This window comes from Nyctibius grandis, chromosome 3 (genome assembly GCF_013368605.1).
Source record: "Nyctibius grandis isolate bNycGra1 chromosome 3, bNycGra1.pri, whole genome shotgun sequence".
In the NCBI taxonomy this organism is placed as follows: domain Eukaryota; kingdom Metazoa; phylum Chordata; class Aves; order Nyctibiiformes; family Nyctibiidae; genus Nyctibius; species Nyctibius grandis.
This window is the reverse complement of record NC_090660.1, coordinates 53,054,614-53,081,584: the sequence shown is the minus strand read 5'-3', so window position 1 is coordinate 53,081,584 and position 26,971 is coordinate 53,054,614. Positions and strand designations below refer to the sequence as shown.

General features: G+C 39.2%; 1 protein-coding gene across 2 annotated transcripts; it reads right to left on the bottom strand.

The window, feature by feature from the left end:
- AFG3L2 (AFG3 like matrix AAA peptidase subunit 2) lies at nt 1-26,562 on the bottom strand. Of its 2 annotated transcripts, none has more exons than XM_068397094.1 (17): nt 26,372-26,562; nt 21,873-21,972; nt 21,324-21,392; nt 19,716-19,831; nt 18,606-18,758; nt 16,318-16,392; nt 14,733-14,857; nt 12,243-12,516; nt 11,532-11,669; nt 8,007-8,160; nt 7,320-7,427; nt 7,049-7,174; nt 5,872-5,982; nt 5,206-5,321; nt 4,025-4,225; nt 2,156-2,350; nt 1-1,013 (listed from the first exon to the last, which is right to left on the bottom strand). In XM_068397094.1, the coding sequence occupies exons 1-17, from the start codon at nt 26,492-26,494 to the stop codon at nt 771-773; spliced, it is 2,427 nt and encodes an 808-aa protein (XP_068253195.1). In that variant the 5' UTR covers nt 26,495-26,562; the 3' UTR covers nt 1-770. The 2 variants fall into 2 exon arrangements, with proteins under 2 accessions (XP_068253195.1, XP_068253196.1); XM_068397095.1 differs by having other exon boundaries at nt 14,733-14,854.
- Nucleotides 26,563-26,971: the final 409 nt, after the last annotated feature.

Sequence of the window (26,971 nt, the reverse complement as noted above, 5' to 3'; positions counted from 1 at the left end):
TTTGTTCAGAAAAGTACTGATTTTATTGACTCAAAGTGTATTTACACAACACATTCATATGTTCAATATCTTACAGAACTCTGTAAAAAACTGACTAAAAACTGCAGGAGCCAAACTGAGTTTCAGACTTAAAGACACTGAACCATGAGTACTTTTTGAGATATTTAAGTGGATGTTCAGTTTCACTGTCAACTTACATGGCAGTTCTCTGTAAACAAACTCTTCTTAAAATCAAAATGAAAGGTGGAGGGGAAAAGGGTTAGGTGAAAGAGCTGATAGTTTTGCAAAGCTAGTACTTTGTAAGACCAGAATTTTGGCTAAGCATTCAACAATGCATTTTGTACGAATCTCTTCTTGGAAACAGGTCACATACAGGTATACTTTAAATGAATAATTAAAAAGCTCTAACTTTTTTTAAGCTTACACACATTTAAAAAAAAAAAAAAAAGAGACCGGTGCCACGAAGTTTGTGCATGAATCTGAACTGTTTCCAAAGTTTGAGGCTCGGTTCTGGCATTCCACTGCAGCTCAAATCCAATGTATGTTTCTTCAGTTGACAAATGAAAGATGATCATTTTTTACCAGTGAACTGATGATACCACATATGTAAATTGGGAGCAGAATATCCTTTATCTCATCACAAGAGATCACTTTTCCACCCATCCCTAATACAGTTTGGTTGAATAAATATTTCTTTTGTTTTGAAGTACAAACTAGGTGCGTTTGTTTCTCTTCCAGAGTGCAAGTCAACATCACCACACACTTCACAGTTAAAATGGTATCCCTCCTCTGATCTGCCTAGCAGCCTGCTCATCTGTTGTCTCCTCTTTCTCTTTCTCACGCTCTTTGTTCCAGTCTTTAAGGCCTTCTGGTAGTGAAGTATCCTCATCCAAACTTCCTGTACCTTCAACAAATTCTTCGTAAGTAGACTTTTCTGCAAATGGTCTTGGGCCAAGCAAGTCTAGCATGTCACTTTTATCAAGCACTTCCTTCTCCAGTAGTCGTAGGGCAACCTGGAAGAGCAATAAGTTATGTTACACACAAAATATTTAAGTTGGCTCTCTTCCTTGGAAGTTTGTTAAGGCAGTCTGGGACCAAATTCAGCATGGATTAATTTTGATAGAAAAAACAGGTTGCTCAGAGTTCACTTCATACAAGATTTTTGCTATCTAAGTGCTCACAAGGGAGAAAAATACCATTTTTTTTTATCCTACTTTTAAGATTTGGTGAAGTGCCCTCCCTAAGGGCCACTGTTGCTGTTATTGTTGCTTCAGAACAGTAGTCTTTCGCTGCCAAAAGGCTCCTGATGCAAGACATTAAGCATTTCATTATAGATGAAAACAAGTGTTCCCTTCCTATTAAACCAGATGGTTCAACAGTGTTGCTGTTATGTTACAAACTAAAGAGCACCATAAAATTACAACATGTACAACACTGTACAAGCGTAGTTTGTAACCTTGGGTCAGCGAGTGCATTGTTCAGCACAAACCATATTCAGTGATCTTTTTTGGGGTGGTGACCTACTACACCAGCATTTACTGAATCCATACAAACTTGTCTTCTCATCAGTAAGGCTATCAGGTGCCTATCCTGGAAAATTATCCTTTTGCTGTATCAGGCTTTCTGGCATGGAGGAAGAGAATATGCACAAGGGTAGTAGCCTCAGCTGCAGTGAGGCAGATCACAAGCAGCCAGGGCACAGAGAAGGAAGATTCTTTTTATTTAATGTTCAAAAGGAATTCAGAGAAAGGAAGTGACACATACTTCCCTTCTTAGAGAGCTTATTTTAGCCTAATGGATTGGAATCCTGGTGTTTCGTGTTTGGGTTTTTAAAGTTTCATGCTTATCTGGTACATCTACTAAAGCCTACTTTAGTAGACAGACTCTTCCCTCCAACTTTCCAAATGAATATTGACCATGTAAGGGGAAAGGGATGTTAAATCACATTCATGAGAACTTCAGAGGTGTTCCAACACAAACAGAGATTCCTGTTCACTTATTTAAGTCTTGTGACATACTCTCAAGATTACATCAAATAGTTTTTGAGCAAACTTCCTCACATACTTACATAGTCACTATTTTTAATATATTCAGTTCAATTTAGGTTCTGGCTTACCAGCTGGAACTTGGCAGCTAAGAATACTGTAATGCTCACCTTCTCCACTTCTGCTTTCTTCTCAGTCAGAAGACTTAATGTCCTGTCATAAGCAATGTTAATTAGTGACCGTACTTCTTCATCTATCAATCTGGCAGTTGCCTCACTGTAAGGTTTCTCTAATACCATGTCTCCTTGACGAGGGAGATCAAAGGAAATCTGCCCTACTTTTTCGTTCATACCAAACTGAACAATCTGAAGAAAAAAAAAAAAGAAAAAAATCAAACAAAGGAGAAATAGTAAGATTTTAGGGTATGTTGATGCAAAATACAGTAAACAAAACTGACAGGAGGAAGTTATTTTGCTATGACCCAATCTTTTCCTCTAAAACCAATCCTCCCCTGAAAACTCAAGTCTACCTAAGCTAAAGTACCTTAGTTGACTTTCACTTATTTCTTTTTAATGATTAAATTGAAGGACAGAAATGCCCCCATTTAAAGGTGGTTACTCGTGATGTACGCAATGCTTTGCTGTTTAAATGCTAAGATATTACAGAAAAACACTTCAGCCTTCATTAAGCAGTAAAACTCTTTTCCTTTACCAGAAATATAAGCATTTTCCCAATTCAAAATGCTTCCGAAGTCTAGCAGATTCCACTCATCCATATAGATAAGTATTAAAGTAGAGGGTCTTGAAGATTTTGTCTTATCATATGCAAAAATCACATGCTATACTTCATCCCAAGATGCTCCCCTAACAAAGGTGAAAATTATTCTTATCTTGCTTGACTCATTACTGAATATTGACAACTCTGGTTGCCAAATATGGGTGTTTTAAGTTGCATTTTACTCTAGCAGAGGCAGAAATAAATTCAAACTGCTATTTATATATTCAGTCCGTGACTACTATTAATTTGGTGGTTACTAAAGTGGCACTTCTCTGCTTGGTCTTGCAAGATCAATATAGGTATGACAAAGAATATTCAGAATTCAAAGAGATCTCAGCATTAGAGCCAAGCATCTTAACCTGCTTCCTTAAGAAAAGCTCAATACTTTTATTTAAGCCCCCAGTTCTCTCTGGAGACAGTACGTCTGGTTATCATGAACAAAAGTCTATACTTAAACATCTTTTAATTTAAATGTGAACAAGGGTCACTGAAGATCCCATAAAATTAACATTAGCAGGATTTCATTCCACATTTACTTCCAGAACTGGGGCAACACAAAGCACACCAGAGAGCAGGAAGTAGGTGTGGTTTGGGGGTGGGGGGTAAGTGTTGTGCATGGGAAGAGAAGGGCACTCTAAAATGTGTCTCCTGCTCACCTGGTGAGAGTCTTATAAAATGATTATCTTTTGTGTTGATGCAGGAAATGGAATAACTCATCTGCGTGTAGTACATAGCTACCCTTAGGTGAGTCATTACATTGATAAGATTTCAAATTACTCATCTACTCTAGTTAATATGATACAAACAAACTAATGTCTTAATTTCAGCAGCCTTAATTGACAGCAAATAGTGCTTAAATACAAGGTTTTCTGGATTTATTTACAGGTGTGAATTCAAATTGCATCTTCAAATGGGGCAATTGTAAAAGTAGAGTCAGATGATCAAATCTGTGCACTAAATTCCATTTTAAAAGTATAAAATTTCCACATGTATTTGAATCCAACTGTGGCAACATATGTTCCCATGGGCAGACGTAGGATAGTAATCAAAGCCTAATGCATGGGCTCCTGTTGTAAGACTATAAGAAAATACCTGAGTCATCAGCATCTCTACAACAGCAGCATAATGTTTATTCATATAACATTTTTTGAAACTAGGCTTTTGAGGGATATACCTGATCAAATTGCATCATTTCAAAATATTAGTATTAGGTAACAGATAAAGAAAACTAAGAAAAAAAAAAGTCTCACTTAAGCACATACCTGAGCATATGCACTCTGGGTCACCTTCTTCAAGTCATCTTGGGCACCAGTTGTAATTCTTCCAAAGAAGATTTGCTCAGATACACGTCCGCCCAGAGTCATGCACATTCTGTCAAGTAGCTGCTCTTTGGTATAAAGATATTGTTCTTTCGGTAAATACTGAGCATAACCCAGTCCTTTACCACGTGGGATAATAGACACCTACAATGAAAATTAACAGAATGCTAGAACTAAATAGTGTTAAAAAACATAAAGCATTATTTGGTTTGACTTAATTTTTAATACCAAAACCTACACCATACTCACCCTTGACATTTAATTCAGACATTATTTCCATTTACAGTTTTGCCTTCATTGTGATTTATCCTTAAAAGCCCTGGTTAGCTCTAAACTGGGATAACAACTACTAGACTAACTGGAAAAGAAAGGTAAGACCACTGTCATATCTTTTCCAAAGACTGCATGGTATTTTTTAAATCTTCTAATGAAAATCCACAATTCTTTTAGAGCTATGTATTGGGCTTTAAGTATTCTGTAACAGACATAGCATTTCTCCATCTCTAGGATTCTGAATAGTCAGAGGATTTTCCATGTTTACTAATGCCCTTCCTTCCAGCAGCAAATTGTACAAGATTAATTTTAAGCTAGAAAGTCAGAAGAGATTAAGAACACAGCCAAGCAAAACTATGAATGTTAAAGCAAGCCTGGGAGATTGGGGTGCTTTTTCCTTTATCTTCAACTTGTCAAGCTGTGCATCCAAAAAAGCAAATTAAACTAAAATCAGACTCTAGATGATAATTTTTGTAGTTATATTCCTGAAGAGGCATCTACCTGCATAACTTGGTAAGGTTAACTTAAACCATTGTTCTGTACTAAAAGCCACAGAGAAAAAGCAGCTATCAAGGCAGGCAGACTCATGGGAAGATCAGGTCCTTTTCACTTTCCAAGGACATTTGTACTACAAACCCTGTAGCAGCTAAGTCAGAAAACAGTTAAGAAAGCTACAAGAAGTGGGAAAAAAAAAAAAAGTACTCTAAAATTTACACACTTTATCTTTTGCAAGATTACATATTTTAATACCCTCTCAACATTGGCAGGGACGGGGGGGCGGGGAGAAGATAAAAGAAAAAGATGCTGTCCATGCTACTGTTAAATTACTAGTTCAAATTAATTTCCTTTACCTTTAAGAGTGGGTCAGCATGTTCCAAAAACCATCCTGCAACTGCATGCCCTGCCTCATGGTATGCTACTGTCTTTTTCTCCTCTGGTTGCAGAACTTGAGTTTTCTTTTCCAAACCTTTATAAAATAAATTTGATTAATAGTTTCAGACACATGTTTCTGCGCTGAAATCCCTTACCTCATTTAGAAAGATGGTGAGCAATACTTATATGCCATGTATACAATCTATAGAAAAAGTTTTAAAAAACCCTAAAACTTGCAAGTTTTAGAACTGTAACCTTGTCCTTGATTACATTTTCTAGTTTCAAAGTATAAGTTCTTAAGAATATTCAAACATTTAAATAAAACATTTACACTTTAAAAATCAAATACTTTTCTAGACTATTTCAGGCTAACAGCAGTTAAAAGTATTGCTATTCCTCACGTCATTTCGAAGAAATTAGAAAAGCATCCTGATCAAATTTCTCTCCATACCCCTTTCTCCATTACAGAAGTCAGCAATATAGACAGGATACTTCTCTTCTAAATCTCATGTGTGTTTAGGAGAGAAAAAAATACAACCTTGAAAAACAGGAGAAAGATTCAAAGTGTGGCTTTCTATATATAAAAAAAGGAAGTTGCCTGTCATATTACAATTTTTGAGAAACAATTGATGTGATTCACTTACCTCCAATAACTCTTTCAATTGCTTGCTCAAAATGCTTTTGGTTTATAGCATCTGAGAGATGCCTTGCAGCAATTAAAGCAGCTTCATTACAAACATTAGCAATATCAGCACCTAAAAGAAAGCAAGAATTACTGATAATTTTCAACAATTTTCTCTCAGTCTAGCATAAAAATAACCTTATATAGAATTAGTTTTCTACAGATTCTCATAGATCTGGAAAATCAAAGGTAATGCTCTTTGAAATAATTCATTACACACAGCACAATTCTTTAAGATAGATTTAAATACATGTACTATGGTTATAGGCTTTAGGATTTTTCTCTTAGGTAGACAGCTATCAAATAGAGCTTATTACCAGTGAAGTACTTGATATATCCTACCTTCCCTAAGTTTTCTGTCTGCAACAGACTATACTTAAACTAGTATATATTTAGCAGAATAAATTTCCTACGTATGGATCCAGTATAGCTCACACCTTGATGTATCTCTGGAGGATACCCTTCCACATCACTGGCTTCAAGCCATCCACTTCCTGTTAACATTATTTGCAGTAATGCTGCTATTGAGATAATTTAGTTTAAACATTATCACTGTAGTTGCCAGAAACGTTGACAATCACACCTCAGAAAACCAGTTTTATATAGATCACGAAAACAGTGAAGAATTCAACTACCCGTCAACACAGATTTAAAATGGATTAAATGACAAGCCAATAATGAAAGTTCTCACATCCATTCCTAACTCAACACAAGGTTATAGTACATTTTACAGGGAGAAGTTTTCATATCCAGGAACAGAAATCCCCCTACAGAATAAGCACACAAACTCCACAAAGCCTGGGTCTTTCCTAGTAGTGTTCAAAGAATCCAACAAACGTATTAAAAGAAGAATACACACACGAGTGACAGCAATGAGAAATCTCTGGATTGCTTTGGCTGAAGACAGAAGAAACTGCCATGTGGTATGTCACCCTGATTGAGGCAGACAAAACTTAAGACCCTCAGAAATCTCCTACTTGCTCAAACAGGCAAAGATAATTTCATGCTCTACCAGTAATACAATAAAGTAGAGTGCCATCCAGAGGACAGGTGCAAGGAAACCAGAAGTAGTAGGGAAATAAAATATCTGCAACTTATATAGTAAGTGGAGAAGAATAGTGGCATTAGGAGTCACTTACCAGAAAATCCAGGTGTTAGTGATGCGAGTTTTCTTGCTAGGTTATCTTTATTTAAGACAGTGTCTAATTTCAGAGGTCTAAGGTGAACTTTGAAAATAGATGCTCTTCCTTTTATATCTGGGGGTCCTTTAAGATGAAAGAAGTATGCTTTTACTTTTCACATATATATAGATTCTAATTGAGTGTATGCAAGAAAGTTACATATGTAAATAGCTGCAGTGATTTCAGTGGTACAAACACAGAAGTATACAGCTATGCAGATAAAACTTACCAATGTAAATCTGCCTGTCAAAGCGTCCTGGTCTCATTAGAGCAGGGTCTAAAATATCTGGCCTGTTAGTACCTGCCAAAATTACTACATTTGTGGTTGTATTAAATCCTGTTGAAGAAATGTAATAAAGAGAAATTCTGTGTAAATACAATTTCCATAAAAAAATAAAATAGAAAAAAAGACTGTCTGCTTTACAGGGCCACATAAGAACTGACAGTTTAAACAAATGATCTTAAACCTGAAAATACTTCTATTTATTAAAGCATTGTCCAGCTTTTCATAACAAGCAAAAAAATGGCCTTGGGCTCTGCTTTGTGAAGTACTGTATCAAATCCTGCTTTATCTTCAAAATGCAATAATAGATTAACTGCTCAGGAAATTGCAGAACCAGCATGCCTAGCTGTACTATTTACAGACAGACGGGTGTCACGCAAAGAACTTTTTTTGGCCTATTCAGCTATGACAAAGAGTCATCGGCTGCAGAGTGATGGTTCTTTTTTCTGAATGAAATTTAGCAAAACATCAGGCTGCAGCAAAACGAGTCACCATTCTTCATTTTAGGAAGCAAGGAAACACAATTTATATTTAAGCTAGAACCCAAATCTTGGTTAATAGGTCTGAACAAGCATATCAGTTCTTTGCATTATCCTTGTTATTATAATGTAATATGAGACGTTAAATACTTACCATCCATTTCTACTAGGAGCTGATTGAGTGTGTTCTCTTGTTCACTTTGTCCTCCAAAGTTGCCCCTTCCTCTCTTCCTTCCTACTGCATCTATTTCATCAATGAAGAGAATGCACGGGGCATTTTTACGGGCAAGAGCAAATAAGTCTCTAACCTTAACAGGAGAACAGAGCATATATCAGATTGGTTTATAATTGTTCAGAGTTGGGGGCGGTTAGGAAGGGAAGAGGTGGGTCAGTAACACTGTCACTATAATTGAGTATGGTTGTTAATAAGCGTTCCAAAGCCTCCAGCCAGCTCTCAAGGCAATGAGAAGTTACACTGTAGCTGCTGCGTAGCATGAATCACAAATATGGAGGCCCACTGGTTGACAAATGTTTCTCAACCCCTAAGTTAAGAACATTAAACAACTTAAAAAGCCTTCAGAAATAACCACTTCTCCTGAATAACTGAAATATATCTTCAACTTCAGCTCCAAAAGCCTCCAAACTTAAGAGATTTAAAACAAGATTTCTCTTTTAAGCTCTTCTTTCATGCACAGTATTACAAGCAGAACTGGAATGTGAACAAGCATGCTCGTGGAAGTCATTCTTCCTACCAAGGAAGTAAAATCTTTTAAGTTTTTCTGCAGTTAGAACAGGGTCATGTAGCTCCTACAGTGAACTTAAGGCTTGCTTACAAGCACTTATTATACTCTAACAATATGCTATAAATATTGACTCTTAGCCATCCTGTCTCTCCATGTGCTAGAAAAACTGAATTCACCCCTAAATATTTATTTGGAAGCTAAATTAACTTCTAGAAGTCTGGAAAAATGGCTAAGATCTAAGCAAACAGCAGAAAATTTGTTTTGGACTTTCAGGTAAGTAAAGATACTACCTATCAAATTCTACTGTAGTAGTTACAGCACAATGCCATTGGCTTTAAGATGCTATGTTACAATGTTACTCTGCTTGCAAATATATCTGAAGGACCTCATTAAAACCAGTTCAGCCAGTTAACAGACCTACAACTGAGCAACCAAACTGGAACAAACAGGAAATGAAAAAATTACGGAAGAATTTTGACCTGAGTGGGAATTACACGCAGCTCAGAGCTTTACTACTTTGTACGTTAAAGATGCAACTAGAGAAGGCTTCTCTGATGACAAACAACGTACAGCAGATGTGAAGGGATGTGAATTTTGGACAGTACACTCTACTACAGAAAGTCACTCTGATTTGTAAACAGAATTTGAAAAAAGTACAAGGAATAAAGCATGAATGAACGTGATAAGGAAAAAGTGTCAGATGCTCAAAGTGAACTATCTTTTGGTTGGAAAGAGACAGAGATCCAGAAATATACAACTATTTTTCAGAAGGAACGGAACTAAAAATTACCATAATGCATATACTCTAAAAGAAGCACCCCAAAACAAAAAAAAACAAACCACCAAAGAAACCAAGGCTGTGTAAGCAGTTTTAATTCTAGCATATCCTAATTTACAAATAATCAATTTAGCATCATTAACAACTGTCTTACTAAATTCATAGGAAATTAAACCAAAACACTCTCTCTCGTGTTGTTTTCTACAGGCATCAGAAATTATCAGCTGTGTTGAAACCTTGATTCATAGTCAAAGCAGCAACTGTTATGTCAACAGATTTCACTTGGCAGTAAAAGCTGATAATTATCTGCATAGACCAGTAGGGAAAGGTTAAGTCACTATGCCTTGGGGCTTTTCAGGTATGTACTGACTCGGAAACTACACTGTCATTAGCTGTACCATTACTATTTCAGTGTATCTAGTACTTTCCCAGAGGATATGGGTCAGTTTCTTTTCTTACTGTTTCTCAGTGAAGTCCCTTCTACACTGCATGCTCCCTTTTTAAAGTCCCACTCATCTTACATACATGATCCCTATCTCCATACCCTCTGGCTTTCTAACAGTCACTTTTTTCAGTCACCATCCATATTTTTTACCCCATTAGCCATTTCTGCATCTCTTTCCCCATTCTCTGTCTGTATGCTCTCCCCTCCATAGTAGCTCCTTTTGCCAATTTCCTTACACATTTCCAGTCTCTCTCTGCATCCTGATTGAAGCCTCCACTCCCAACTAGCTTTAGCATTTAACTTCCTTAACAGCTCCTGTTGTTCTCAGTTCCAGGCTCTGTGCCTACCTGCATGTGTCCCGCACCCCCCTTCCTTTTTCTCTTTTCAGAAGATACAAAACTACCTGGCTTCACTGCTCTTTTCCCACTTGTATTACTGGAAGAAGTCCAGCAAAAGACCATCAAAAGAGACCTAGGCTTGCAAGAGGCATATGCATACACAGCGGTGACAAACCAAGGACCAAATCTTGGAAAGTTTGTCTGCTAATGTCTAACACATGTGAAAACTGCAGTTTATCAGTGCTTTAAAGAACTTACTCAAAATGAGTTTTCCTGTGAATTTTCAGAGGACAGAAAACTGCATATATAACTGGTAAAAGCCATTCCCTGTCAAATTTCAAATTCAAATCAAGACCCTAAAGCTTCTCCATTTCATACTAGCAGAATTAGTTTCTAAACATGAGTCAAAACCACAGCACGCTTCCTTAAGTCTGTTCGCAGGAATTGTGGCAAACAAATCTTAAGTTTTCCAAAAGAGTGTCAGCTTGAAGTATACTTTTTAAGGCTTAAGACAAGAAGGCTGGAGTTCAGTGAAGGTATGAGCTGTTGGAAATGGAGTAGAGTATAATTTTGGACAGTAGGAGGAACCTTATTTTCTGGTGTTACCCGTCTCATTTGTAAAATATTATCAGTAACTTGTTTGTAGAATATTTTTCAGTAGATTTAAGTGTCCTTCCTTCCTAGACAGGAGAAGATAGATTTAAAACTGAGTGTTTGAAATGTAGCTGTAATAAAAAAAATAGTTAAAGTAAAATGGGTGTACCAGAACAGAGCTAACTCCCTCCACTTAAAATAACTCATTAAAACCATACTAAGAGAGTTAAGGCAAAAAAGCATTAAAAAATGTTAGACATATATTTGGTTATTTAAATCACCTGGTCTCCAGAAATCAGTCATTAGCTCCGTGACCCGCAGACTCCTATTTCAACCAGAAGCTCATTTGTGTGTCCTAGACAACTACTCATATCTAAGAGTTAGACACTACAAAGAGAATAAAGTTCTTCAAAGAAATAGGAACGATTTAGAGCAGGAGGAGATATTTCCGTAGCAGTAGTCAAATGAGCTACATATTTCTGACCCAGCTAGTAAATTTACTTCAGAGCAGAGCTTGGAGAGTTCTGTTTTGTTTTCTTAAGTTCCTGCAAAGAAGTAAACCCTTAAGGTCGCAATGGCCTGCAACCAGATACTGAACTGCATTAGTTCCTTTTATGAAAGGTACATCTATGATTCTTGTGTTTAGACAAGCATCTGGCATCACTTGTAAGTAATCTGCACAGATGAAAACTTCAGCTATAATCAAACTGTTTGCCTCCAAACTTGACAATGTCCTTTCAACAACCAATACTGAAATAGAAGAGCAAGGCCAAAGACTTACTCGAGCTGGACCCACACCAACAAACATCTCTAAGAACTCTGAGCCGTTGACTGTGATAAATGGTACATTAGCTTCTCCAGCTGTGGCTTTAGCTAGAAGTGTTTTCCCAGTACCTGGAGGACCTGTCAGAATTGCCCCCTGCAAGAGAAACAGGTATATTTTCCTCATGAAGAAAACATAATATAAGCCTATGAAATATCTTACTTAAAAGATCTACATGTTATGATGTTGAGTCCACTGGCTCTACTTCCACCACATTCAAAATTGTGCAAGGAAACAAACTGAAGATTAAACTCTCATTTAAACCAGCAAAAGGAAAAAAAAAAATAGATACAACATTGCCATGCTGTCTTAAATTTACAGGAACAGTGTTTTCTTTGACTGACACATTAAAAAAGGTATGTCATCAGGTGGGCTCCCACGACAGCATAGCCAAAAGGCAATTCTATAGCAATTATATACAAGAATGATGGTATACGTGTGCTACGTATCATTTCTGACCCATGTGAACAGATTAAGTGTTCCACAAAGCAAATCTTCTGGCACCACAGTTATACTGTTGGCACTTAATGCCTATTTATTTTTTTTTTCTGACTGTGAGAAGAAAGAAGCTGGAAAGCATTGCGTATGTAAACGTTCCTAGTACAGTTTAGAATACTGAGGACTATGAAAAGAATAAAGACTTTATCTGCTAAGTCATCATTCCCTTACCTTTGGAATTTTTGCTCCCAGATCCTCATATTGTTTGGGATTTTTCAGAAAGTTAACAAACTCCATTATCTCTAATTTGGCCTCCTCACAGCCAGCTACATCTTTGAATTTAACATCTATTTCATCCTTAAGGACTTTGGCTGTGGTTTCACCCACACTGAAAAGTCCACCCATTCCACGCCCTGCTCGACCTAAGCCTGCAGGGCCTCTTCTTAATGTGTACAGTAAAGAACCAATAATCAGGATTGTAGGCAGCAAACTCAGGAGAAATGATCTGTGGAGAAAAACCGAAGTAGAAAACGACATGTATTACAAAAATCCGTTACTGCATATAACATGTACAAAATGTTGGTTCCATCATAAGCGAACATATTCAGGACTAATACTCTGCTAACTTGTAACATCTACATTTTTGCAGGTTGTTCACACTGGGAAATAACCAAAATAAATTTGAGAAGAAATTGGGGTTTTTTTTGATTTGTTTGTTTTTAAACCAAGCACATCATCAAGTGACATTGACAAGTTTTAAAGAGGAAAACTGCATTACCTAGTAAACAGAAGTAGCTCATTTTCTGTGCCTTTCAAAGGTAAATTCATAGGACTAGTTGCACAAACGGTTATATTCTCAAAATAGGTTGCATTAGGTAGCATATAATCAGTGTATGCTACAACTTCAAGCAGAAATTTCTCTCCAAAAGACCTACTTGCTCTTCTTCCCTCAGGTCTTTCTCAATTTTTACATTTTCTTCTTCCCCCAGTGTCTCTAGTTCCCTTCCCCAAGGCTATAGGGTTGGGTTTTTTTTGTTGGTTCGCCCCCCTCCCCAATTACTCATTGCCCATTATCCTTCACTGTCTCTCCTCCAGCTTTCTTGTACAGCTCTGGACAAGCCAAAAATCCTAATACTAACATAGACCTCATTATCATAGTATCTGAGCACTGCAAAGATTTTTCTGTGGTAAGACCTTCAAGGAACAGCTCACAAGAGGTTCTGTCAACACTCAGCAAAAACAAAATGCTGAAAAACAGCACTAGCATTTTTGAGCACAGGATTTCCAGGCTCTACTGATATCCCGTGCTTTTGTGATAAAAGAGGAAAAGAAGGATTTTTCCCTGTCCTATAGTATTCAGCAGATTCTGATCTGGCAGGGAATAGCAGTACTCTGATCATATAACTGCTGCTCTCTCCTGTTTCCTGTGGCATTTCTGGGGCAGAGCAAGAAGTTGCAGGCAACGTAAGAAAGAGGGATTCAGCAAGTAAGAGATTTGTGCGAGGCTGAAGAAGACATGGGAACTGACATACTTTTCCCAATCTGCTGTGAGATGCCTCAGACTGACATGCAGCTTCCTCACACAAGCACAGCATTGCCCTGTCCACTGATTTTTTTCCAGATTTGTTTAAATAAGGGCTCAATAGGTTTCTTTATGGACCCATCCTTAAGAGCATGCCTCATTAGACAGAAACATGGAAATCAGACAGAAAGTTTATAGAAGAACAGGGAACAGAAAACCTCTAAAGTCACAGGATGGTCCAGAGTTAAGGCTACCATTTTCCTGTTGCCACCAAGACAACCAGGTAGCAGCAGTTTGGTAAAAAAAACATTGCAGAAATAAACCAAACTTTCCCCTTCGTCCCCAAAAACTGAAACACACACCATTCCTGATGGTGCAAAACTTGCTTCACAGACACCAGCAGGAACCATTTTTAAACTGCTGACTTGGATCAAAAAGAAATCAGTTCTTGGGATAAAAGATTACATCTGTCTTCTAAGCCATTCAGAAATCCACATCAGAGGAGCACTTCTAGACTCTATTTTAAAGTCCAGGTCAATAAAACTTGGATACATAAGACTAATATAAAGAATACAAATCTAGTATTGGAGCCACTATTCCCTACTGGGGAAGCAACAATGCCATAAATCCGCTATCAGTACTGTTTTTCTCAACCAATTTAGAGATTAAAAGCATGATGCATCTTCCAGCTCCTGCTAACTGGCAGGATAGTGTGATTTACTTAATCACCAATTTCTTGCCTTTTTGCAAGGCCACAGAATTTGACTTCTGCTGAATTTACAGGCAGAAAGTGGTGCCTGCTATATTTCAGTCAATATACTGTAGTTCTATGCCATATTTTGTCCATTAAAAAACCTGCATGAGTGCCATCTCTGGAGCTCTACTGCTGTGCCTGGCTGACTCCTGCTTTAGTACAAGTCACTTGGAGAAAGGGCTTAAATGAAGGAAGGACTAATTGTAAACAGAAACATTTATGTAATACGAAGCTATATTTAGGGTAAGAGGATATGGATTTCTACACAGACAAAAGTACTGAACAGCTCCTCTTACAGATAACATTCAAAAATAAACCCAAGATGATTGTTATTCTGGCAATGCTGCCACCTAGTGAACACAAGGTACATGTCTTACAAGTGTACTCCTCTACTGTAAACACAACCATGTTTTATCAAGAGAATTTTTTTAAAGCAACTTCTTACCCATCACTCTCTGTTGAGTAGACTACAGGCAATCTGTTCTCCACTTCTATTCCCAGATCTTGCTGCACAGTTTCAAGATTCCGTTCAAAAGTGTCCACACTACCAATATTAAACCAGACGTACTGCTATAAAAAAAAGCAGAGATCACCACAAAGTGCCCTATCTTATTTCAGCTTCATTACAAGCCAACTTCTTCTAACACATACACAAGCAATTCTCAGAACAGATTCGGACCAAGTTTAAGTTGCCTTGTAAAGTGTGTAACTGATGTAAGATGCACCTAATAAACCTAAGGTGTACCAGCTTGAACACATTGTATCTGTTATTGCTTCTACAGAAATCATACACCCAATAGTTTTGGGGCACTTTAAACAGACTGAAATCCTGGCATTTTCTCCAGGAACAAACAGAAGGAGAGTAGGTAAATGGATCTTTAGAAGGGAGCTATGCAGTCAGAATAATACCGAGCACTGAACCAGCAAACACAGCAGTCATACAACTTACTGTTTCACCTGAAGGTCTCAGCCTTTCCGATTAGGAAAGGCAATTCTCTACTTCTGGAGTCTGTATTAGCTTTAAAGTTAGCTGTCTTCACAAAAGACAGCATGAACTTATATCATACACCAGCAAAAAAAAATCCAGATGTTAGTTTCAGTGTCGAGATTCAGTTTTTCACTAAAATCTCCCCTTTTGCACCATGACCTGCCTGACTTGCCCTTACTTACCCTAATATTGAAAAAGAAAAAAAGAGAGCAGTCCTAAGTATTAACTGATTGAGAAACTAAGGCAACTGGTGGTATGTGGGCTAAAGAGTAGGTGTATAAATAAGCCACGCTGAAGCTCACTGATGAAATAATTGCTGCAGATTTTACTTGACCCTGAAAGCACTTGCAGACCTTGTTTCAGAAAGTCAGTTAAAAAAAAAAAAAACAACTCTACCACCTAGGAAGAGGTAACCTGACAAACTTCTCTGATGCATCTTCTAAATTTTCCACATTGTATATGAGATTTTTTTTTTTTTAAATAGGTACCTGCCACTGAGTTTTATTCTTTTGAGAACTTTTGCCTGTATTAGTCTGTTCCTCACTGTGCTACTAGGAAAGTAACTCCCCGAAATAAGTACTTTTCTCAAGAATGAGAGCTCTCAGTTTTAAAGACTATAGTATCAAATTGAGACAAAGTTAAACATTTCTCTTTGTTTTTCAAATAAATGGCTAAAAGCAGTCTGGAACAGACAAGATCCAAAAGTATGTACAGTTAAGTCTAGTATTTTCTTGAGCAGATGGAAAACAGCAGTTAAAAATACAGAGCCTTCAGCAATTTCTCACTTTTCGTGTTTGTGTATTTGTATTAAGAGCATGATGCTAGAAAGGAACTACTTGCCTTAGTTTTAAGATAACTGTGGCAAAACAATAGGTAAAGTGAAACACACACAATGTAGGATAATGTAACAGTAAGACAGAAAACATGTTGTAGATTAAGAGATTATTAATGCTCCAGACCAAGTTTTCTGCATCAAACTTTACCTAAAAAAGATTGCCTTGCTGTTTCTAATGTCTCATGTATATGTATTAAAAGTGTTTACCCATTCATGAGGAGACTTTCCTGAAACAAAGATCACTCTAACAAAGCGCTTGTTCACCACTTCAAGTCTGTCCACCTGCAGGAGGAAAGAACAAAACTTGTCATGTCTTAGAGTGTACAGTCACTGCACTTCCATCACAGCTAACAGCTACATGTAATGAATATGAACCTGTTCTGTTTTCCAGTAAGGAGAATAAAATTCATGTTGTAGATCAGGATGGTTCCACAATCTGCAGTTTGCCATTAGGAACAGCATGAGGAATCATGTAAGCAAGGAATATTGGCACACTAGAGTTTAGATTGAAAGGACAACCTCACACCCTTTTTCAAGGGGAAAAACCCAATGCACACCTCAGTTCAAATCACAGGTACAGTGAAACAGTTAAACAATACTTAACTATTTCAATGGTCAAACACCAAAATCAATAGAATACATGACTCCAAACTCTAGTAGCAGCTTCCAAAACAAAACAAGCCAAACTGAACAGAAACTTAAAAAAAGACAAAACTTACTTTGCTCTTACAATTGTTTTCCCTAATATAGAAGACTTCCTGTGCTACCATATTAAACACAATAACATCAATTAGATAAAGAAGAATTTAGTTGAAGTAACAGATACCATATAAACTAAAATCACGAACTGAGCTGCAGGTTCACAGACATATACTATTAAGCATTTTTTCATAGAAGAATTCTCAAATGGTTAGTTTGTTGAATTTGACAGGGTCTCTTCAGAAGGCAATTAAAGTTTCTTTCCATTTTTTCTTCCTCATCCCATAAAATAACTGTTTTCAGCATCTTAAAAGAATTTTAAACTAGCAATGGTTCTAGAAGTTCAGCCTGAGCTGTACACAGACTAGTAAGGTTTCCCTGAATTCACTTCATGTGGCCATTTCTGGTAGAATTGAAGTAAAACATGAGCTAAGAAGCCACTCTAGATCTAGTCTGACTTCATGCAAAACTACCTGAAGATCTTTATTTTGAAAAGCATATAGTGCCAGTAGTGCTGATGTCTTCTCCCTGTTAACTGGCCACCACTATGGCAACCAGCAGCATTTGATGGCTACGTATTTAGCTTATCTGAATATCCAGACTACATCTTACAAACGCCCAAGAGACTTGGTTTTGTGCAACAATCCACTTTCACAATGCTTTTCTGCAACAAGGGTTCAGGCTCCGCTCACTGTAACAGCTAAATTAATCTTTTTACTGAGCTAGTGTCTTACTGCTTCACAACAAATATAATCAGTAAGGTTTTTTTTTTTCCACAAGATGCACACATAATTGTCAATTAAGAACAGGACTGTAAGACACAGTCTAGGCAGAAGGGGAGAAGCGTACAGAGCAGCTCTGCACAGATCAGTAAGACAAAGGATGGCAGGAAAACCCGTTTAGCAGTTTACCAAAATAATGGAGGAGTAGGAAGCATGCTGTTAACACAAAATCCCAGGTCTGAAACGTAGAGGAGGAAGCAAGCCAGGGTTTTCCTAATCTGCAGGTGAAGCTACAAACAGGGAGGTAACAGTGGCTCCTGAAGTGGAAAAGGCCTGTGTAAGACACTCAATCTCCTGAACTTCAAGGCATCACCAGCCTATTACTCCAAGTGTGGAAAGCTACCAAGTTCTACAAAGAGATAGGACACAGATGATAAAATTGATTGCTCCAGTAGTGGCTCCAGTTAAGAAGGAAAGAAGAAATAAGAGAAGAAAACAAATACAGGAGGCTATTTTACAAAACAGTCATGCCAATTTACTGTCCTTGGAAGGGATTCTTTGACTCCCCAAACACAACTGTCTGTTAGCACTGCTGCTCCTCAGATTTCCTGAGGAACTGATTTAAGGCATGAAACAAGCAGGACACTTTTTTTTTTTTTTCCAAGGGGGTGGGCTCATGGAAGTGTTTAAGGTTAAGAGTAAGTTTCTTCTGAGGGCAGCTCGTGTGTCTGCTTAAGCCATTAGGTCAACTTACCTGTACTATAAGACCATATGCTGAGAGACTGTTGTTACACTGCCTCTTCAAACTATCATCAACATGAGCTATCCAACAAAGAAGTTCTGTCCTGAGCTGCTCATTCCCTCTCCTCTGTTGAACTGAAAAATCCTCATACAGCCATCCAGAACATCAAATCAAGGAACTGATGAAGATGAAAGCTGATCCCCTTCTCCCTCAAAAGTTACTCTTGAGCCAGTTCTCACTCCACAGATACACTAATACAAGCATAAGCAGGGAAGCAGAAGTAAGCATCTTCAGCACACTGATTTTCCATTCTGATTCCCCTCACTACTCACCATTCCTTTAGAAAGGTAGCTATTGACAAAATCTTTCCAGGTGATTTCTCTGCCAGGGACCCTGAAGAAGAAGTAATATACAACCATCGTCCAGAAAAAAGAACTTCCCACGACGTACATCCGAAACTCCCTGACATCCCATGGAATGTCACCCTAGGAAATTGAGAAAAACGGGTTTTAGAGTCTGCAATACAGTAAGAACATTACAAACAGGTTCTGATATCTATTTCTGGCTTCTATTTCCTGCCCTCAAGGTTACCACAGAGAATGTCAAACAAAGCTGTATTGTGTTATATGAACACGCTTCAGTAACTTCAGATATAACTGAGGAATTACAACATTAGTAGAAAATCTTAAGTCTTTTACAAATAGTAATTGAACTATGTTTTGATCTATGAACTACTTAAAAAACAAAAACAAAAAACAAAACAAAAAAAAAACCAAACAAAAAACCACAAAACCCAATGTTTTGCCATCTGTTATATGACCTTTCTCACTCCAGTCTAAACAATTTTCCCTGCCCTCCAGGACTACATGCAAGACCTACAAAAATAAATGAAAAAACCCAAGAATGAGGAAAAAAATTATGCCCACTAAGTAAAATCAAAAGAATATTCCTTCTGTTCTTGTACTGCCTGTTGCTATAATCTTTGTGCTACAGCTAATGACAATAAATATAAATTTCAAAAAGAAACTTACATAAGTATTCCATTAAGGTCAGAATGGCCAACAGTAAACTACATTTAACTAGCACTGTGTGGTCAGCAAGTTTTACAAATTGAAATTCTGAAACAAAACAAAGCCTTTAAAGGCCTGACGCTCCATTATAAGAATACCAACTACTAGCAACCATATTCATATAGCTTAAAACAAACTCCATTAGCGTTCCTGAACCAGTTAGATGCCTCTGAAAGTATATACAAAACTTATTTATGAAAGGCACTGAGTGGGGAGCCACCTAGAGCCAGTTACTATGAAATACTAGGCACAGGAGGCTTAAGGAGAATTTAGGCAATCAGAATACGGCCCTAAAAAGCAAAAAACACACAAGGTTATTTCATGGGGACATGACAGTTAGTACCATAAAGAAAAATATTTTAAAGTCAAGACCTTCTGTAATCTGGTCCACCAGTTAGTTTCTTCTTTCTTGCCACCTTTTTTTCCACCACTGCCACCTCCTCCACTACTAGTCCCACTAGGCTGTCGGGCACTAGCTTGCTTTGCTTCTAACAAAAATAAAACATAACAAAAAAAAACAACAAACCTTTACATCTTACACCAACCTCACATTAGTTTTTATTAGTTTTAAAATTAAAGAGTTGTTCTGAAAAATGAACTAGTTTGCAAAGCTACAATAATTAGAGAATGTGAAAAACTGCATTTTCCATAGAAAAACAGATATATAGTCCATTAACTGGCAGAGACACATCTATCTCATATAGTTATGATCAGAAGAGAGGTCTGTTAACTGTGATGACACTTGGGCACCAAGACTGAAAAATGTCCCAAATAGAAAAAAAGAAGCCTGTTATAGAGACTGCATGAAACTTATTTCTACTGCACTAATCCAAGACATATGCAAGATTATTCTAAGCATTTTGTTGGGGGTGGGGGCGGATTGGTGGGGGTTTTTGTGGTTTTGTTTTGTTTTGTTTTTTTTGGGGGGGGGGGGGGGGGGGAAGGTGTGCAGGGTTGGGTTGTTGTGTGTTTTGTTTTTTTTTTTTTTTTAAAATACACACCACAAGCTCGAAGTAACATCTCCTCCTCCCATAATTCACCCCTCTAGTCATACTATGGTCCTCTTAAAGCTCAGGGTTTATCGATATCACAGGTTGGCATCCTTTTTAATACTCTAGAGACAAGCATGGCACAGTAACAGCCAACTGCAGCCGAGGAGTTCATCTTAACTATTCTTCTACCCATCCAACTCACAAGGTGCCTGCACGGCGTAGCATAATGTCATATGCCAACATACTCAAGAGGGCAAGATGGAGCACAACACTAACACACGCTCCTTCCATCCCTAGCTCTTTCAAGAGCTTGGTAGTTTTGGCATCTAGGCATGACACTACATTTTACCATTCAAGGCCCAGTGGAAGGAAAACTGCTGCTCCTATTACTGCTCTCCTAAGAGACTCACAGGGTTGCTGCCTCTCCTTCTCCTTGGAGGATGCATTACGTAGATTTCCGATACAATGGAGTGGCTGTTATTGCTAATAATTTCCAGATTCACACCTCTCCTTGTAAAGACAGGGCTCCTTCTAGCTCTGCCACTACTAACTCCCTCTTTCAAGCTACATGGCTGGTCCTGGCTGAAGAGCTGGTCCTGGATCCTCACCCAGAATGACAATTCTGGTTATTCCATAAAACAAAATGGGTATTTTAGCTTGCTCTAGGAAAAGCTGAGAACTATAGACAGAGAATCTCTGAATGCATAACTATATCAACTAACAGGAAACAGTAAAACAAGAATTTAAAGGACAGCCTTCCAACAGAAGCATAAGAAAAAATAAATGTTATTCCAGAAGATATACATGATATAAAAGCCAAATGATGTTTAATAGAAATATATCAATTCGTACTTTTAAACTAATTTGGTACAGAAACATCCTCCCTGAAAAAAATAAACAAAAAACTGCAAACCCACAATTTTATGCTAAAATCTAATCTAATGAATACACATTCCACAAAGAACCGAAATCAAGCAGCTTTTTGTACCTTTTGTTTCTCCAGCTGTACCTTTAGTTCCATTAGCTTTCTTCCCATTGGGAAAATATTTTTCAAATCCTATTAAGAAAGAGTAAAAGAGCTCATAACTGGTTTTTTAGTTTACAATTCTGTCATTACACTTCAGTAGTCACAAGCAGAATGCATACAACAGCAAAGAAGCTAGTAACATATAGACTGCAAAAATGGTTTTGTTCTTGTCTTTTTGTTGAAGAGCTCCACCAGGTTCCCACAAATAAATCTACTTCTGTTGACAAGAAAACATCAAATGTATTTAATAACCTGAAGTAAGCTATGCTTTAAACCAGAGATAGACAAGCTTAGTTCCACAGAATATTGCATTGCATAGCGTGAAGTTGAGCAAGCCGCAGTCATTCTTTAATAGCTCCTAAAAATCCCATAAATCAATGTTCCATCTTAAGAGTAATGGCTGGTTAGTACAAGAACTTCCCCACAGACAATAAACCTAAATGGCACACAAGTGCAGTCCTCAGCAAGGAATGCAGTCTACTTCACTTCACTGAACAAAGTTATAATCACCTTTGGGAGGTTGAGAGAAAAGTCTTCTGCAAGCAGCAATTACACTTGCCCAGACAGTACTTCTGTCAGTAGTAACTCCAGTGGGAACTTTTTCACGGAGCTGAAAGATGAAAAATAAATATAAAGTAACAAGAAGGTGCCACAAAAATCTTCAGGGTCTCTAGTAGTCCTGAACTGCAACAAGTCAGATTACTTTACAACAGGAACTTTACAACCTACTTCGTAACAACTGCTGTCGACCAGAGCATAAGACAATAACAGAAAAGGAAAAGTCAATCAAATAGGCAATTTCTACAGCAAGGAAATTTTTATTTTATTTGTTAAGAGCATAGTTTCATCTTACAATATAACATTATTTATTAAAAGAGCAAAATCAAGCAGGAAACACTACAAGCTACGAACATTAAATACCTACACACTGATCCTATGGGAAATATTTCATAGTACCAGCTGAATGACGCTTAAGTGCAACACTAACTGTGATAGCACAAGCACAATCCACACAGTACTGAATTATGTTCTGTTTAAGAACTGCACGTTTCCAAATAATTAAGAACCTGTAACTTCTGAATACGAAAGATCTGCTTGAATCCAAAAGAAAGGGATACGGCAGACAATGCTTACGTCTAGCTAAAAAGCCAACAAAGAGGAGGAAGGCCAGTTCAAAAAGCAGACCTCTAAACCTCTACGTAGGTAAAGATCCAGTTATAAAAACACAACAAACCCAAGTCTATCACACCTTGTTCTAAGACCAACTGTTTGCCATTTATGCGCAATGAAGGAAACACAAATACTTTAAACGACTAATTCTTAAGAAAACTTTTGCTATTGTAACTGAATACTTAAAAACTGAGTAAATGCACTTTTACTGCAGAGAAATCAAACCCCCTTTCTTCGAGAGGGACATATTTTAGCTAAAAACCCAACTTATCCCCTTCTAAGAGAAAACCCAACATTATTCATACCAAGATTTCCCTATAGACTGACTTTGTTTCTGCCTCCATTCCCTTCTACCCCATAGAGGTGCTCAGTCTCCTCCTGTTCTTTTTTGATTAGAAGCTATTTACCTTAAGAGTCAGAGAAATAATAAGAAAACCCAAACAGAAAACAACAGGCCCTGGAAACATGACTCAAGGTATCCACGTAAGACAGCAAACATCCATCTAGGACTAACACCTCTAGGACTACATCTGTGAAGGAAAGCTCAATGTTAGCATCTCCACAGCAATTTTGTTATAGTCAAGTTACAATGGTTGCAGACAAAACCTATTTTTGCATATTAAACAAACTTGCAGGATACTAGATTACATCCTAAGACTACCCTAGGAATGCTGACATGTCGTTAATTTAATTCTAAGTCTCCTGAAGCCTTTTGTCTGGGACCTTCCCCCTCCACCCCTTATTAAATGATAAAATACATTCGACTATTCCAAGCAGCCATCTAGTTCCACCTGCTGGAACGAAGAGGAATACCAAAACGTCCTTGTTGCTTGCTTTTGCTGTAGACCGAACTAAGAATTCTTAGGCTGCTCGATCCAGCCATTGTTTTGTGCCACTGCATGGCTTTGAATAAAGTCTGATACTGAAAATCCAAGAGGGTATTTTACTGATCACGAAAAGCATGTGCAGCACAGATAGTCTGGAGAACAGCTAATCTAGAGAATAGCTACTAGGTCCAATACACTATGACCTCCAACAGGAGCAATTGCATCTGTGCTCCTAGAAGCAGCTTTAGGACAAGTGGGATGCATCTGTGTGGGCAATGAAATAGAAAGAGTTTGCCACAGACCAAACCATCTGTACTTCAAATGCCAACAGGTAGTGAATGTTGTAGCAACAGCTGAAACTCAAAGACATGTCCAGTAGTATTGTCTTCTCTTCTATGTCACTGGTCTCCTACAATACCAAAAAGTTTTGGTGTTATTTATTCCACAAGCTCAGATTATTTTTTGTTTGTAAAAACACAGGAATATTCAGAAGCCTTTACTCCAACCAAAGTAAAGCAACTGCTCACGTTTAAAAGAAATGTTTGAGTAAGCCAAATCCAATTGCCTGGCTCAGCTAGACCAGCATGGGTTTATTACAGAATTAAGTTACAGTTTAATCAGGGTGGGGAGGAGGAGGGCGGGGAAGGAGAAGGAGGGAGTGAAGGAGAGAGAAGGGTAAGCAGATAGAGCTTTGGGGCAGGCCTGAATAATGGAACTAGTTTGTTGCTGGATTGTCTCTACAGATCCTAAATTCCATGAATAAACGCATAGTCATCTGTCAAGTTAATATGCAGAGAGCTGAGCGTTTTAAAATTGTTTTGTAGGAAAGCGGAGCAACTGACTTCCTGGCACATTCAGTAAGTCACCTGAGTGAGTCTGGGAGGCATACTTTTATGCTACCAACAGATCTAGGTGAGTCGATCAACTGAAACGTAGTTTCCTTTCACCATAGCATTCCACAAACGCCAAGGTTGTTAGAACCACTCTACGTTGGTAACAACTGCTTGGGTTTGGGTTTTTTTTGACTCGGTAAATCATCAGCATGAAAACTGATCAGATTGATCCTGATACATGACCTGTCCCTGGGTTGGCTGCTGGCAATGGGAATGCCACAGCAAGCTTAGCTGATACAAGCACACCCACTGCCTGAGCGGAGGGAAAGCAAACAAAGCACATTTTGACTGGATGCTGCTTTGGGCTACGTACCAGGAAACTCTGCCCAGCTTCTCTCAGCCAGAGATGAAAGAACTGTCACAGCATATAAAGCAAAAAAAATCTAATATTTTTTTCAGGCAAACCTTGTGACACTTTCCTAAAAATAAAGACTTCTTTTTAATATAAATTCAAGATAAGCAAAGTACACAAAGGTCAGTTTTACAGCTAAAATAACCCAGAAAGCGTTATAACTCCAGAGTATAACATAAACCTGAGATCTGTAACACCTAACAAGTGCTTTCTCCATGATTCCAATATTAAATAAAATAGGTAATTTTAAATAAGAAGAACCACTAACTTTACAAAAGCTGTGTAACCATAATCCATTTTTAAAAAACTGAGGCTACACAAAGCAAGAACAGAAAATCCACTTACTTATGTAAGCAAAAGACCAAGACTCCATTAACTCTAGAAAGTTACAAGTTTACAGCTATATCCATAAACAAGTTCCAAACCAACAAAATAAAATAAAGCCAGAAGTCTTAATTCTCTAATAGTCACCAAAATATCACATAAGAGCGGTGCGGGGGGGGAGGGGGTGGCGACAGAAGGCTGGTAAAGAAGTCTAAGTTAATGCAAGTTACTCACTGTTTTTTAAAGAAAGATCAAAAAAGTTATAGCTTTTATGAAAGCAAAGTTCCTCGTTTTGCTACCTATACATACACCCAGATGCTAGGATGAGTACAAAGTTTTCTTCATAGTTCCTATGTTCCATTCCTAACAAGAACTTGTTAAATTTTATTGACAGAAATGACAATTAGCTTTCTGACAGATTATCAGTACTGCTGACAGCATTTTATTTATTGTTGTAATGATTTTCAGCTCTGACCAAACAAAAACACAAATTCAACATTAAAAACAAAACATGTATTTATACTTAGGACTAAGTTACCAACATTCTCATGTGTATTCATCTCACAATTTTCACTATTAGTGATAACCTTCATACCCACAAAGGTGCAAGTGTTCTCCACTATACGCTACAGAAAAATGAAGCAACCTGCCCTTGAAAGATACAGGAATTAAGCATCTCCCTTTTCCCAAGCAGCAGCACAGGCCTGTCATTCCTCCCATATGTTAGGGCTGATTACAAGGGTAATACACATAATAACTGACAGTCTAACCCATGAACACCCAGCCATCACGATTTATCAGTTAATAGTAAGTTCAAATCCATACCACTATTGCGCCATGCAATCCCAAAACACAAACAACCCACCATTTGCCTCCTCTTTTACACTGACACCCCAAACCCCCAAAGAAACCGCTCTCAGACGCTATGCGCTGACAGCTACAAACCCACCTAACGCGAATCATCGCTCTGAAAAAGCCACGGAGGTACTTTCGAGGTAGGTGGAACGCAGCACTTGCAAACCCGCTGGGAACCCGGCAGTACCGGCGCGGTGCGGCGGCACCAGCAGCTCTCAGGTGCCGCCTCACCCTCCTCCGACAGGAATGGTTCTCCTCTCGCCGCTCCCGCAGCCGAAGAAACCCGCAGTGCCCGTGGGTGCTCCCGCACCGAGCCCGGCTGCCCCTTCCGGGCCAGGAGCCGCCGCACTCACGCCCATCCACCGGCCCCCGCTCCCCGCCGCCCGGAAGGGCAGGTACCGAGCAGGCAGGGGCCCGCCTGCGCCGAAGGCCCCGGGGAAAACCTCCCCACGCCACGGGGTCCCGGGTAGCGGCGGGGCCGCCCCGCGTGTCACCGCGGCAACCGAGACCCTCCCTCCCCCGCCTTCCCCCGCGCTTACGGCCAAGGGGCGGAGGAGCGGCCGGCTGGGCCCGTGCCCTGCCCCTCACCTGCGCCAGGTAAGGCCTTGCCCCCAGCAGGCCCCTCCCGCAGAGCAGCTGTTGCAGCAGGACCCCGGGGAGCCCCCGGCGCCGGCAGCTCCCCCGCGCCAGCAGCAGGTAACGGTGCGCCATGGCCCCAGCGCCGGCCTCGGCCCACTGCCTCCGCTGCCCCGCGCCGCCGTCGCTGCCGTCACCCCACCCCCGCCTGCGACGTCTGATCTCATCGCGCTGCCGCGTGCATTTCCTGTACGTCCGAAGGACCCCGCCGAGCCCCGCCCCCTCCCGGAGACCCCGCCCCTTGGCGGCGGCCGAACCTCGCGCTGCCTGTCCCCCTTTGCCTGGCCAAGCCCACGCCGTCACCGCCCCCAGCCCGCCTTCCCCCGGGAGGTGAGGGCTGTGGCTGGGGCGTTTGCTGAGTCAAGGCGTGCGGGTGGCGCGGCGGGGCACAGCCCGACCGACGCTGCTGAGAAGGGCGGGCTTCCCCGCTGCCGCGGGCGGGGCAGGCTGCGAGGCTGGGGCCGCGGGAGGGCCTTGGCGCCCCAGCTCTCCTCCTCGCCGCTGCCGAGGGGGCTGCGTCTGCCGCGGCGTTGCCGAGTAACGTCCGTGGTG

Bases quoted from the DNA above. Each gene is read 5' to 3' on its own strand.
- AFG3L2 (XM_068397094.1), bottom strand. From the start codon at position 26,494: ATGGCGCACCGTTACCTGCTGCTGGCGCGGGGGAGCTGCCGGCGCCGG. The intron at 19,832-21,323 runs GTACAAAAAGCT...TATTTTTGTTAG, and splicing joins TACAGCTGGAGAAACAAAAG to AAGCAAAGCAAGCTAGTGCC. The intron at 18,759-19,715 runs GTCTTGACTTTA...TCAATTTCCTAG, and splicing joins GGTGGACCAGATTACAGAAG to GGTGACATTCCATGGGATGT.